This window comes from Gobius niger (assembly GCF_951799975.1).
Source record: "Gobius niger genome assembly, chromosome: 1".
Lineage (NCBI taxonomy): Eukaryota > Metazoa > Chordata > Actinopteri > Gobiiformes > Gobiidae > Gobius > Gobius niger.
Window position 1 is genome coordinate 11,997,853 of NC_136852.1, and position 11,561 is coordinate 12,009,413.

The 11,561-nt window shown below is 39.2% G+C and overlaps 1 protein-coding gene across 1 annotated transcript; it reads left to right on the plus strand.

Annotated features, from left to right (window-relative positions):
* Positions 1-1,518: 1,518 nt before the first annotated feature.
* tmem120ab (transmembrane protein 120Ab) lies at positions 1,519-9,878 on the plus strand (the record flags this gene model as incomplete). The annotated part of the gene is made up of 12 exons (XM_079574896.1): positions 1,519-1,587; positions 1,677-1,795; positions 1,866-1,982; positions 2,064-2,123; positions 3,166-3,261; positions 3,336-3,425; positions 4,273-4,338; positions 7,218-7,279; positions 7,361-7,453; positions 7,564-7,628; positions 9,188-9,256; positions 9,471-9,878. The coding sequence occupies 12 exons, from the start codon at positions 1,519-1,521 to the stop codon at positions 9,582-9,584; spliced, it is 1,020 nt and encodes a 339-aa protein (XP_079431022.1). The 3' UTR covers positions 9,585-9,878.
* Between the last annotated feature and the right edge of the window lie 1,683 nt (positions 9,879-11,561).

Genomic DNA, 11,561 nt, shown 5'->3' on the forward strand with positions numbered 1-11,561 from the left:
CAATAATACAAACAATTGCAGGATAAGTGAATGGTAAGACTCCTAAATGTGACCGTACAATATAACATAGGTCATTACATATTACAACATTACACATAATATGCAACTGTTGTGTAGATTACGTATTAAAACATAAAACATGGAACTTACATGAATTAGGCTGAACAGCGCGATAAAACACCTTGCCATGAACATGAGCGTAACAACCAATATCCGGTTCCTAACTGAGCCGGTAATAGTAATATACTACATTGCCCCCTAGTGGCCAGTGATAAATCCTACAGAGGGGGCGTGTCGGAAAGAGTCAGAGGTTCTTAAAGAGACAGAGGCCTATTTCAAGACATTCGCTACAGCCATTTTGAGAGAGCAATTTTATACAAGGCAGTTATTCTAATTTGCTGAATTTACAGACCAACAGAAGGTTTCGTCATCATTGTAGTGTGATATAGACTGGTGCTATGTGATTGAAAAAAGCATAATACCCCCTCTTTAAAAGAGCGAAAAAAACACAATAAACAAGATTAAAAAGGGATGAAAATGCAACAAAGAAGCAACAAGAGCAACAAAAACATGCCGGAAAAGACACACACTAACACAATAAATGCATGCCCCATAGCCTTATAGTTGAAAGTTTCCAAGCTTTTTTTTTTAATCTAAATTCCGTTGTATATGTTTTATGTTGCACGTTTGCACCGAGAAAATAATCTAGTTTGTGAACCTATTCTCAAACCATGGCAATAAAACCTATTCTGATTCTGACAAATGTGACCAGGCGACAAGGCAACAAAAAAGTTAGAGGATCAGTTTTGTAGGTCTTAGCTTTCAAATGCGGTGGTCTACTACAAGGCTGTGAGCTCCAGTGAAGAAGCTTTTAGATTTGTGTTTTGGGTTCGTACAAATCATTGGCACTAAAGAAACACAAGAACCACAAGACCCAAAAGGCAGAAACAGTGAGTGTACAATAGCTACTACATAGGCTATTCACGAGAGGTTTTGTGACACAACTGTTCTTTCGCGTCTGTCCACTGGATGGCGCTGTTTATTAACCTCTTTTTGTTGTATTTTTGACATAGCTTTTTTTTGTCACGTTTTTTGCTTCTCTTTTTAATATCATTTTTTGTTTCTATTTGTTTCTGTGCTTTATTCAAGAAGCTGTTAGGTTTGAGTGAAGCCAGACTGTAGAAAATGTGCTCTGTTGAGGTCAAAGTCTTGTATTGAAATGCTGGGTCAGCCAATCCCTGTCACAGAATGATGAAATCTATGGATTAATTGAAACAGTAGATTGCTGGCAACAGATTAAACTTGAACAAATAAATGATATTGAGAGTTAAAGCAAGTGAATGTGATCATCTTGAATTCGTCTAAGAGCAATGTCCAAGACATGTCCTGCTCACAGTCAGTCAAAGTTCACGTTCTGCAATAAACTGTTGAAATTTCACACACCCTTCTAACTACATAGCAACAGGTGTGAAAGTCCTGCGTGTTTTAAGCAACTTTGCCTGAAAACTCTTTGCAGGAATGTCTCAGAGCCTGACAAATGTGTTGGAGGAATGGGCAAGTTTAGAAAAGGAATACCAGCGCCTTCAGGTAAGTTACACATTTACACATTATTCAAGCCAGGTTTTGAAACTGTACAAATCCTTTATTAAATAGACTACCCTTTTTTCTGTGCACAGGAAACACACAAATTGTATCTGCAGAAACTGGATGAAATTTCAAAGCTGCAAAATAACTGTTCGTCCACAATTTCTCTCCACCGTAGAAGGCTGAATGAGCTGTCGCACCAAATAAAAAGGTGATCTTTGCCACTTCAACACTCTCTGGACCAGATTAGGTCTCTAAACATGCTTTCTGTCATTTACCAGATGTAGCAAAGGACTGTCACCAGAAGACTCAAACACAGTGGATGACATAAAAGACAAAATCAAAACACGGCCAAATGTCTTCTTTGAAATGGAGGCTTTTCTCCCGAAGAAAAACGGGTACGAAGTGTCATCTGTGTGTCTGTTTCTAATGTATGGAAAGTGAAAGAGAAACATGGAAAAGTAACATCTCTTTTACAGCCTGTATCTCAGCCTGGTCCTCGGGAACGTCAATGTCACCCTCTTAAGCAAACAGTCCAAGTAAGTCAAGGTGCTGGAAAACTCTCCAGGTGGTTTGATTTAAGAGTTCTGTCATGTTTGTGCAACAAGACTTTTATTTTTTTTTATTTTTTTACAGCAAAATCTTGTTACTTATAAAATAGATCCACTTTCAGAGATTCTCATTTACTTTATTTCATGTGCTGTTTTACCTATACTTGAGTAATTATTTGGGTCATTACTTTTCACATTCTTACTTTATTATTCAAGAAACATTATACTATTCTTACTTGAATTTATGTTTTTGAGTTACCCACCATTTCCAATATTCGACGGCCATGTTGCTTATTTACAAAACAGTCACACCGACAAGGCCGTGGGAACCCAGGGTGCTGAGGGCGCTGCAGCACCCCCTGGTGGATAGTTTGTGAACTGCAGGCAATATTAACCCCTTAACTCCCACCTGAACCGAGCACATTTTCTCCAGCTTTACCCCAGTCCAAAAGCTTCTGGAAAAAAGGTGTGAAAATAGCAACAAAACTGAGACAAAAACAATGATGAAAATGTGAAAAAAGTGAGAAAAAATTGACGGAAAAAGTGACAAAAAAATTACAAAAAATGACAAAAATGGACAAAAAATTGACAAAAATTGAGGAAAAAATGGACGAAAAAGTGACAAAAAATTACAAAAAATGACAAAAATGGACAAAAATTTGACAAAAAAGTGAGAAAAAATTGACAAAAAAATTAGAAATAAATGGACGAAAAAGTGACAAAAAAGTCACGAAAATTTGACAAAAATGAGATGACTGCCCAACAAAAAAAGTGATGAAAAAAAATCTGATGTGAGGAAAAAGATCAATTTAGTTTTGTAGGTCTTTCCAATGAGGCGTTACACTGGCCTACAGGATTTGGGTAAAGCTGAACTGGAGAAAATGCTCTCGGTTCAGGCGGGAGTTAAGAGGTTAATAAATAGGATTTATGCACAGAAAAAGTATTTTGGGGCACCCCAAAATACCCCCTAACTAAAATATCTTCCCACGGCTCTGCACACCGAGTTCTGAAGTCGTGACGTCCTCCACAGATTCGCCTACAAAGATGAATACGAAAAGTTCAAGCTGTACCTCACCGTCATCCTGCTGCTGTTCTCCTTCACCTGCTACTTCTTTGTCAGCAACAGGTAATTCAAAACAACTTAGATTTATTGGAATAAAAGTACTTCAGAAATCTTGCAAGTCTTCTTTCTCCCTCCAGATTTGTCGACGCAATCCTCAACTTTTTGCTGGTGTGGTATTATTGCACACTAACTATCAGGGAGAGCATCCTCATAACCAATGGATCCAGGTACTTTCAACAAAGCTTACATTATGCACCACTGCACATAATTCATGCCAGTGCAGGATTTAGTACTTTAATAACCCATTCAGAATCTCGCTGAGCATTAGGAGCATGTTTGGCCTTGCTGGGATGTCTGGTTCTGTCTGAGTTTTAGTTTAGCTTTGCACCCCCCAATTGCAAACAATGATAGAGGAAGCCCTTAAATTAAAATGCTAGCAGTGTCCAAACTCATTTTTAACTTTCCGAGCACTTTTATAGCAACCCAGTTCTTCACAGGGACTTGTAGGGTCACTTTTCAGGGTCAATGTCAAAGAAATGCTAGAAAACAAGCCTGTAAGTTAAAGGGACTATACAGAGTTTCACAATGTCAAAATTATGGATTTTCCTCCCCCTACATGTTCCAACAATGTCCTATGGTGTAGCCCAGACCTGTTCACCACAACTGCCGCAAAAATCCTGCACTGTCACTCAAAAAGGTGTTAATTCAGGTCCAAAGTGCCGTCATGCACGAGCTTGATACAGAAGGTGCAGTTACACGTATGACCTGAGGTGGCAGTAGTGAGTATAAAATGGCTAACTTGCATCTAGTCCCTTTAAGGATTTTGATACAAATGCTTATAAATGTCTGACTTTACAACATTCTAAAGGAGGATTTTTGTTCCATTACTAGTGAAGACATCAGGTGTAGGGCCTTTAAATGAGCTATTAATAAAATGCTTACAACTATAGGCAATGCCTCCAATGCTGTATATCAATGAATACATTATTAAGTCTTGTTTTGTGAATATGTAACATTTTAGTGCCTTTAATGACAATGATTCACCAACGATGTTAAGCATTTATGCGCTTGCAGAATTAAAGGCTGGTGGGTTTTCCATCACTACATCTCAGCATTCCTCTCCGGAGTCATGCTAACATGGTAAGCACCACAAACACCCCTCAACACTGTGTATTTCAGGAACTTTGAATCAATATTTCTCAAATATTCCCCTTCGCTGTCCTCGGTAATGAGGTAAACATGTCACTGATGGGTTTTATGTTTTACACGGTGTAAAAGTTGATGTTTACACTTTTTGTGTTGTTTCTAAAGCCAATGATCCGTCCCTCACTTTGGGTTGCCAGTTCCTATGGCTAAAATCAGTACACAGTAAACCTTAAAGGCAGTTTTTCCATACTGAGATATGTTCTTACCTGAGCTTAGACGGGTTGTTGCGTACCTATCTTTGTGTATGTCGTCAGTCACGCAAAACGACCAAAGATGTTGTTGGCATTTGGCCTCGCCTCTCCCGATGTATTCCTATGGCTCCAAACGGGGGTGAAGTTGGAAGCTACCACGCTCTTCCACGGGCACACACAAAGACCAGACTGGTGCGTATCAACTTGTCTGAGCTCAGGTAAGAACATATCTCAGAAAGGAAAAACGGTACCTGTTCCTTTAAAGGGTGCTCTCTGGTCTAAATATATCAAAACCCCAATCGAGTCCTTATTAGTGCTGGCCTTGTTGATCATTCAAATAAGGTATGACCTCACACAATGAGATAATAATTCATTGTTACTTGTGAATGTAGTGCCTTTTTAAACCAGTAAGGGAGTATCCTACATGATTACTTACTTACATATCCTTCACATGCCAATGTCATCATGTATGCAGACGATACAGTACAGTTTGTTCAAGGAAAAAATGAAAATGATGTGGCAACAAAATTAACTGACTAAATGCCAAACGTATCTGACTGGCTGTGTCCGAACTGTCTGATATTTAATGCTGACAAAACAGTCGCCATGTACTTCACAAATAAAGGTAAACGCATAAATTATCCAAACATTTTTAATGATGGCGTAACCCTTGACCCAACTTTGACTTTCATGTAAAAAAAAACTTCAAACATGGTACTTGATCTTGTCACATTTTATGTATTGTATATGGAGTCACAGGGCTGTAAAACGCCTCTTGAATCATTATATAAATATGCGCTCATGATAAGAAGTCTAATCGCTAACACCATTGTTAAACACTACCTAAGTATGGATTTATGAATTTAAAGTTTCTTTATACTTCACGTTTATGGCAGCTTGTGGTGTTTTAGGATGTGATGATGCACTTTTAGAAAAAAGTTTACTGTCATTTTTATGCCTGAGAGTTGACACTATCTAGTATCGTTACTAGTCAATAATATCGTTTATCGCGATACTTTCCTGCCTTGATGTATCGTACTTCAAATTTGTTCGATGAGAATGCAGCGTCCCAAAATGTAAAACTGCTTTCACTAAATCTGCCTTCTCTGTAATCGCAATGGGTCAGTGGAACACACGGCTAACAGAGATTATTGCATGTTCTCCATTTAACCCCTTAACCCCCACCTTCACCAAGCACATTTTCTCAAGCTTTATCCAATAATAAACATCTAAAAAGCTTCTTCCTTGTCTTTGTCATTACGTTATAGTCATTTTTGTTGCATTTTTGTCCCTTTTTCTGTCCCAGTTGCATTGCTTTTTTGTAGCGTTTGGACCACATTTTATTATTTAGTGTAATGTAACTACTTAAAGGTGCATTATGCAACTTTTTATGTGGCAAAAATGTTGATATTTGTGCATATTTGACCTTGTAGTGACCCAGCAGCTGTGTGAGTGGTCAGCATGGCGCCTTTACTTTCGTTCACAGTGGTCTCTAGGACGCTCCAGGATCAATTGTTTAGAAGTTTTTCACAGATGACAGACACTCACACTAAAAAAACTATAAAACATATAAAAATATAACTTAACTTAATTGATCCTGGAGTGTCCTAAAGACTACTGTGGTTGCCAATAAAGGCACCATGCTGACCACTCACACAGCTGCTGGGTCACTACAAGGTCAAATATGCAGAAATATCAACTTTTTTTTCCACATAAAAAGTTGGATAATGCACCTTTAAGCCACAAAACATGTCAAAAAAGCAACAAAAACACAACTAAAAAGCACAAAAACTTGACACTCATAACAAGGAAGAAGCATAGGTGGGTTTTGTAGGGCTTAACTTGCAAATGAGGTGCTACTAGTCTGTAATCTCCAGTTGAGAAGCTTTTGGATTTGGGAAAAAGCTGAACTAGAGAAAATGCACTTTCTCTAGGTTAAAGCATTTACAAATTTCATAATGTTTCAAGCTTATTTTAATTAAATGCATGTTAATGATGATGTTAAACTGTATAAAAGCATGGTCACACACTCATCTACATTTAAAATCAGTAACATCATCCTGCCCAGAGACTACAGGTGGAAATGAGCATTTTTGCTACAACCTGGTGCAATGAATCTTCCCCTGTGGTCAATGTTAACACAATACTAAAGTAACTTGTTTACCTTAATAAATCCTTTCCGTAGTCCCTCTGGGGGTAATACAAGTGTTAATGGGATGATTGGGGGGTCGTTCATCTCCCCCTGGGGTCTCTGGCCAGAAAACCACAATTGCAACTTTCCTGCCACCGGACTGGAGCAACCAATACACACTAATAGAAGAAGAAGCTAAATGCGGGCTAGCGCCACTTAAACAGTATTTACAGCCAAGTTTGAGTGAAAAAAAAACATCTCCATTGTGTAATTGGATGAACAAAACCCCTCTCTCACTTTGTCTTTCTGTCAGCGTAGTATTTACTCTCACGGACAATTAATAAGTTATAAAATCGCAACTTGCTGCGACACCTGCAGTTGCGCTTATGGCCTCTAGGGGCAAGAGTTTCTGCTTTAAACGTTTGGTCACTGTCCCTGTCTACATAACAACCATACCATGCCATAACTTCCCTTTTTTCTTCTTCCCAAAGGCCAGACGGGAATCTCTACAAGGTTTTTCGGAACCAGTTCCTTGCTTACTCCTTGTATCAAAGTAAGCTCTGAGGATTTTGTTCACGTTTGCCCCCCAAAAATACAACCGCAACAAAGACTAATTCTCTTGTGATCTGCCCAGGCTTTGTTCAGTGTCTGCAGTGCTATTATCAGAGCGGATGCTTGTACCGACTCAGGGCCCTGGGAGAGAGACACAACATGGACCTGACTGTGGGTACGGGTCGACCAAGGACACAAGACGACAGAGCTGAACTATATGTAAAAAATGTATCAGCAGTAACGTTTTAAATGCGTATGAGAACGTGTGTTTGTGCTTCGTCACAGAGGGGTTTCAGTCTTGGATGTGGAAAGGGCTGACGTTTCTTTTGCCCTTCCTGTTTTTCGGTCATGTGAGTACAGCGTCGAAACCATTGCACAAGAGGGATGGATTTAAAATGTTATAGTCATGCTTAACGCATCACGATTAGAAATGCTGATGTCATTGTAAGACTAGAATTACTAAGCAAAAGTATAGGCTCCGTGACCACACCGTCAGGGAGCTGAACTCTCTCCCTTCCCCGCACTCTCCATCTTTTTAGTGCCACAAATGCAAAAGAAATCTGGACATATTTCATTTTGTAAGATTCAGTCGAACAGGGGAATGAGGGGAATTTTTATATTAAAAACTAAATTGGACATGATGGAAAACCTTTGAGCAAAAGATCATGTAAAATGTCCATCAGAACTGCAGTTTTAGACCATAGTTTTTGTGATTCTGACAAATGTATTCAGTAAAAATAGTTGAGGAATGTCACTAAGTGGGTTCTGTCTATGTATTTTCTGAGAAGTTAAGTAATAATGCTTGTTTGAATCTGATATAATGCTGACTTTTAACCCTGACGTTTAACCTCTTAACCCACGCCTTTACCGAGCACATTTTCCCAGTATTCTCATTTGAAAGCTAAGACCCAGAAAACGTATATTTTTCCTTGCATTGTTGTCATGTTGTTGTCACTTTTTTGGGCTTTTTTGTTGCGTCTTCATCCGCGTTTTTGTTGCCTTTTTGCTGCTCTTTTGTGGATTTTTTCTTGTTTTTCATCCTTGTTTTTATTTTTTGTTTCTTTTTTCTTGCATTTTTTTCTTCGTTTTCATCTCGTTTTGTTGCTTCTTTCTTGTGTTTTTATTGTTGTTTTTTGGGGGGATTTTTTCTTGCATTTTTGTCACATTTTATTCACTTTTTCCTCGCTTTTGTTGTCATGTTTTTGTTGTGTTTTCATCCCGTTTTTGTCGATTTTTGTGGCTCTTTTTTTTACTTTTTTATTGCTTTCATCTTGATTTTGTCTCTATTTTGACGATTTTTTCAAGAAGCTTTTATTCTAGTATTGCTGGAGAAAGAAAGAATGTATGTGGGATTAAAGGATTAAACAACAAGGAACCGTGCATTATATAGTCTTAATGCACGACGTGGACGTTTTACCTGAAGCTAGTTCCAGCTCAATTGTTAGTCGTTACTATGGAAACAGCTGCGGTGATAGATAGGAGTGATTTAAGGATTTTATTGCCCCGTGGAAACCCTGATTCATTCACAATTACAAAAACAGAAAGCATCCTATAGTGCTATTTAATGCAGCCTCCAGTAACCAACGCTCAGTGATTCCTGAGGTTCTTAGCTTTCAAACGACGAGTAGTGCTTGTCCTCATACGCAGCTTTACAAAGGACCCACTAAAGAACACATCCTTCAACCTCATTCTTCAACTTCGTTTGCACCGAGGGATTGAGAGCAATGGCGGCTCCGGGGCAAATTGCATCAGCGTTTCAAATGGTCCAGAGAAAGATCATTAAAATACAACGTGATTCAACTTAGTGTCTGTTTTTGTAGTTGGATTAACAATAAAGCAGACTTTGATCTTTGAAAACTAGTGTGCCAGTGAGTGTTTTTACTGTTACTGTTTTTTTTTTTTTTTTCAGTTCTGGCAACTCTTCAACAGCATTTCTCTCTTCAACATGGCTCAGCTCCCAGATTGTAGAGAAGGACAGGTCAGTGATGTATTCACCCTGAGTTCATTCAAGTTTACAGCTCTGACTTAATAGCTCTGTTTGCTTTGTTCACCACATGCTTTTTTAATGACTTCTATTTTATTATGTAGCATTTTTTTTATTATTAGTCTGACAAAAAGATTTCGTTTTGGTAAGAAATAGACTCTAATTAACCTGAAATCGCTAAAATCAGAACTGGTCTTATCAATTGCAGGTCTTGTTGTGCGGTTTCTGTTTCCTGGTTTTGTTCTTGGGAAACTTCTTAACCACTGTCGCTGTGGTCCGACAGAAGACGAAGAGCCGGAATCAGAAAGCCAAGAGTCAGTGAAGATGCTTTACGAAAGCTGATTATATGATGAGTGTTATCTGGAGGCTGTATTGTCAACATTACACTGTCAACATTTGCTGCATAGATACAGACGGCATTTCGTCATAGAAGGGGGCGTGGCTTCGCCGAGGGGGAAAATAGAATCTTTAGAGAAACACAATTTTCCACTCTTTTTATCCATTTTCTGGTGGAATATGAACTTATTTACCACACATAAATAAAGTCAAGTGTAAATCGGGCCCATATGGATATTTTCTCACAGCAGATTGTTCAGTAAAAGCCATAAAGCGGCAGTTGTAGCTAGCGCTAGCTAATCGTTAGCATTAGCCCGATGTTAACATAAAGCATCGAGTTAGCATTCTCCGTTATTTATGTATTTATAGATACAGACGGCAGCTCTGGAATCGCCCATATATGGTCATGTTTGAAAACAGTTAAGGGGGAAAACAATTGAGAAAAATCTAAACTTTCTTTAATTATTCAAAAACTACTTTGACAAATGCTGAATTATGAATATAGTTTTCTACCAAATAAAGATACAAAGACATGGGGAGGAGCAAAGTGGTTCAACAGCCCATTAATAAATACATGACGGAGAATGCTAACCTGATGCTATATGTTAGCATCGGGCTAATGCTAACGGTTAGCTAGCGCTAGCTACAACTGCCATTTTTTCACTTCTACTGAACAATCTGCTAAGAGAAAATATCCATATGGACCCGATTTACACTGGACTTTATTTGTATGTGATAAATAAGTTGATATTCCACCAGAAAATGGATAAAAAGAGTAAAAAATTGTGTTTCTCTAAAATTCTATTTTCCCCCTCAGCGAAGCCACGCCCCCTTCTATGATGAGATGCCGGCAGTTGGACCACTTTGCTCCTCTCCGTGTCTTTGTGTCTTTTTAGTGGGAAACTATATTCACATTTCAGCGTTTGTTAAAGTACTTTTTGAATAATTAAAGAAAGTTTAGATTCAAACATGACCATATATGGGCGATTCCAGAAATACCGTCTGTAGCTATACAATGTATTTGCTTTATCAGTGATTCAATGGACACTTTGACTGCTGCTACTTTTTCCTCTGAATTACTTCGATAATAAGCTGTTTTATTGTTTGTATTTGTCAAAATAAAGTTATTTGGTTTATTAATAGACAATAAAATTACTTTAATCTCTGTGTTCATCTCTTTGCCTATAACTCACCAGTAGAGTGCAGATAAATCCAGTGTAGTGTCAGCTGCAAGTTAGTCGGAGCCTACATAAGCACTCAAACCACTTGACATCACACTGGAGGCGAGATGGGGGAAGTGTTTTGCCCAAGAACGCAGCAACAGTGCACCTGTGGGACTCTCCTTTCGCAAGACGACCCGCTCTGTGCACCACTGTCGCCCACAGGGCTGCCCCCTGGACTCTGTGGAGGAGGTGAGGGACAGGAGGGTATTAGCCAAGCTCACCCCCATCATGGGGGTGAGCTGCACGGGACTGTAGAGGAGCTGAGCAGCTCTTTCAGCGGAAGATATATGGGCGTTTTCACACAGGCTGTAGCCTGCGTTTTCAGTGAAAAGTCCCTTTTCATTTTAAGGGACTTTCGGCCCGACAGCGGCACTTTGGGGTCAGTGTGCTCCGACTGCGGCTGAAACAGGTGGTCTCGGAGCAGTGTGGTGTGTGTGCATGTGAATGTGGCCGAGCTCTGGTGAACAACTCTCGCTTTGATGCCCTTTTTTTGCGTGAAGAAAGAATATACGCGCTGCCTGAGGACGTTTGGATAAGGCTACTGCTCTGACGAGGCAAAACTGATCAACTTTAAATCATTAAGGTCTCTTTTCCGTCTTTCCCTTCCTGCTGCAGTGAAACTTTCCTCTCCGTGTGCTGATTAATTTCTCCACGCTTCGTATCACCCTCTCTGTATTTAACCGGGAGGGAGAGTGACCACCGCGCAACATCGGGGGAAGTGTGCCTGTACGTGCGCGTGT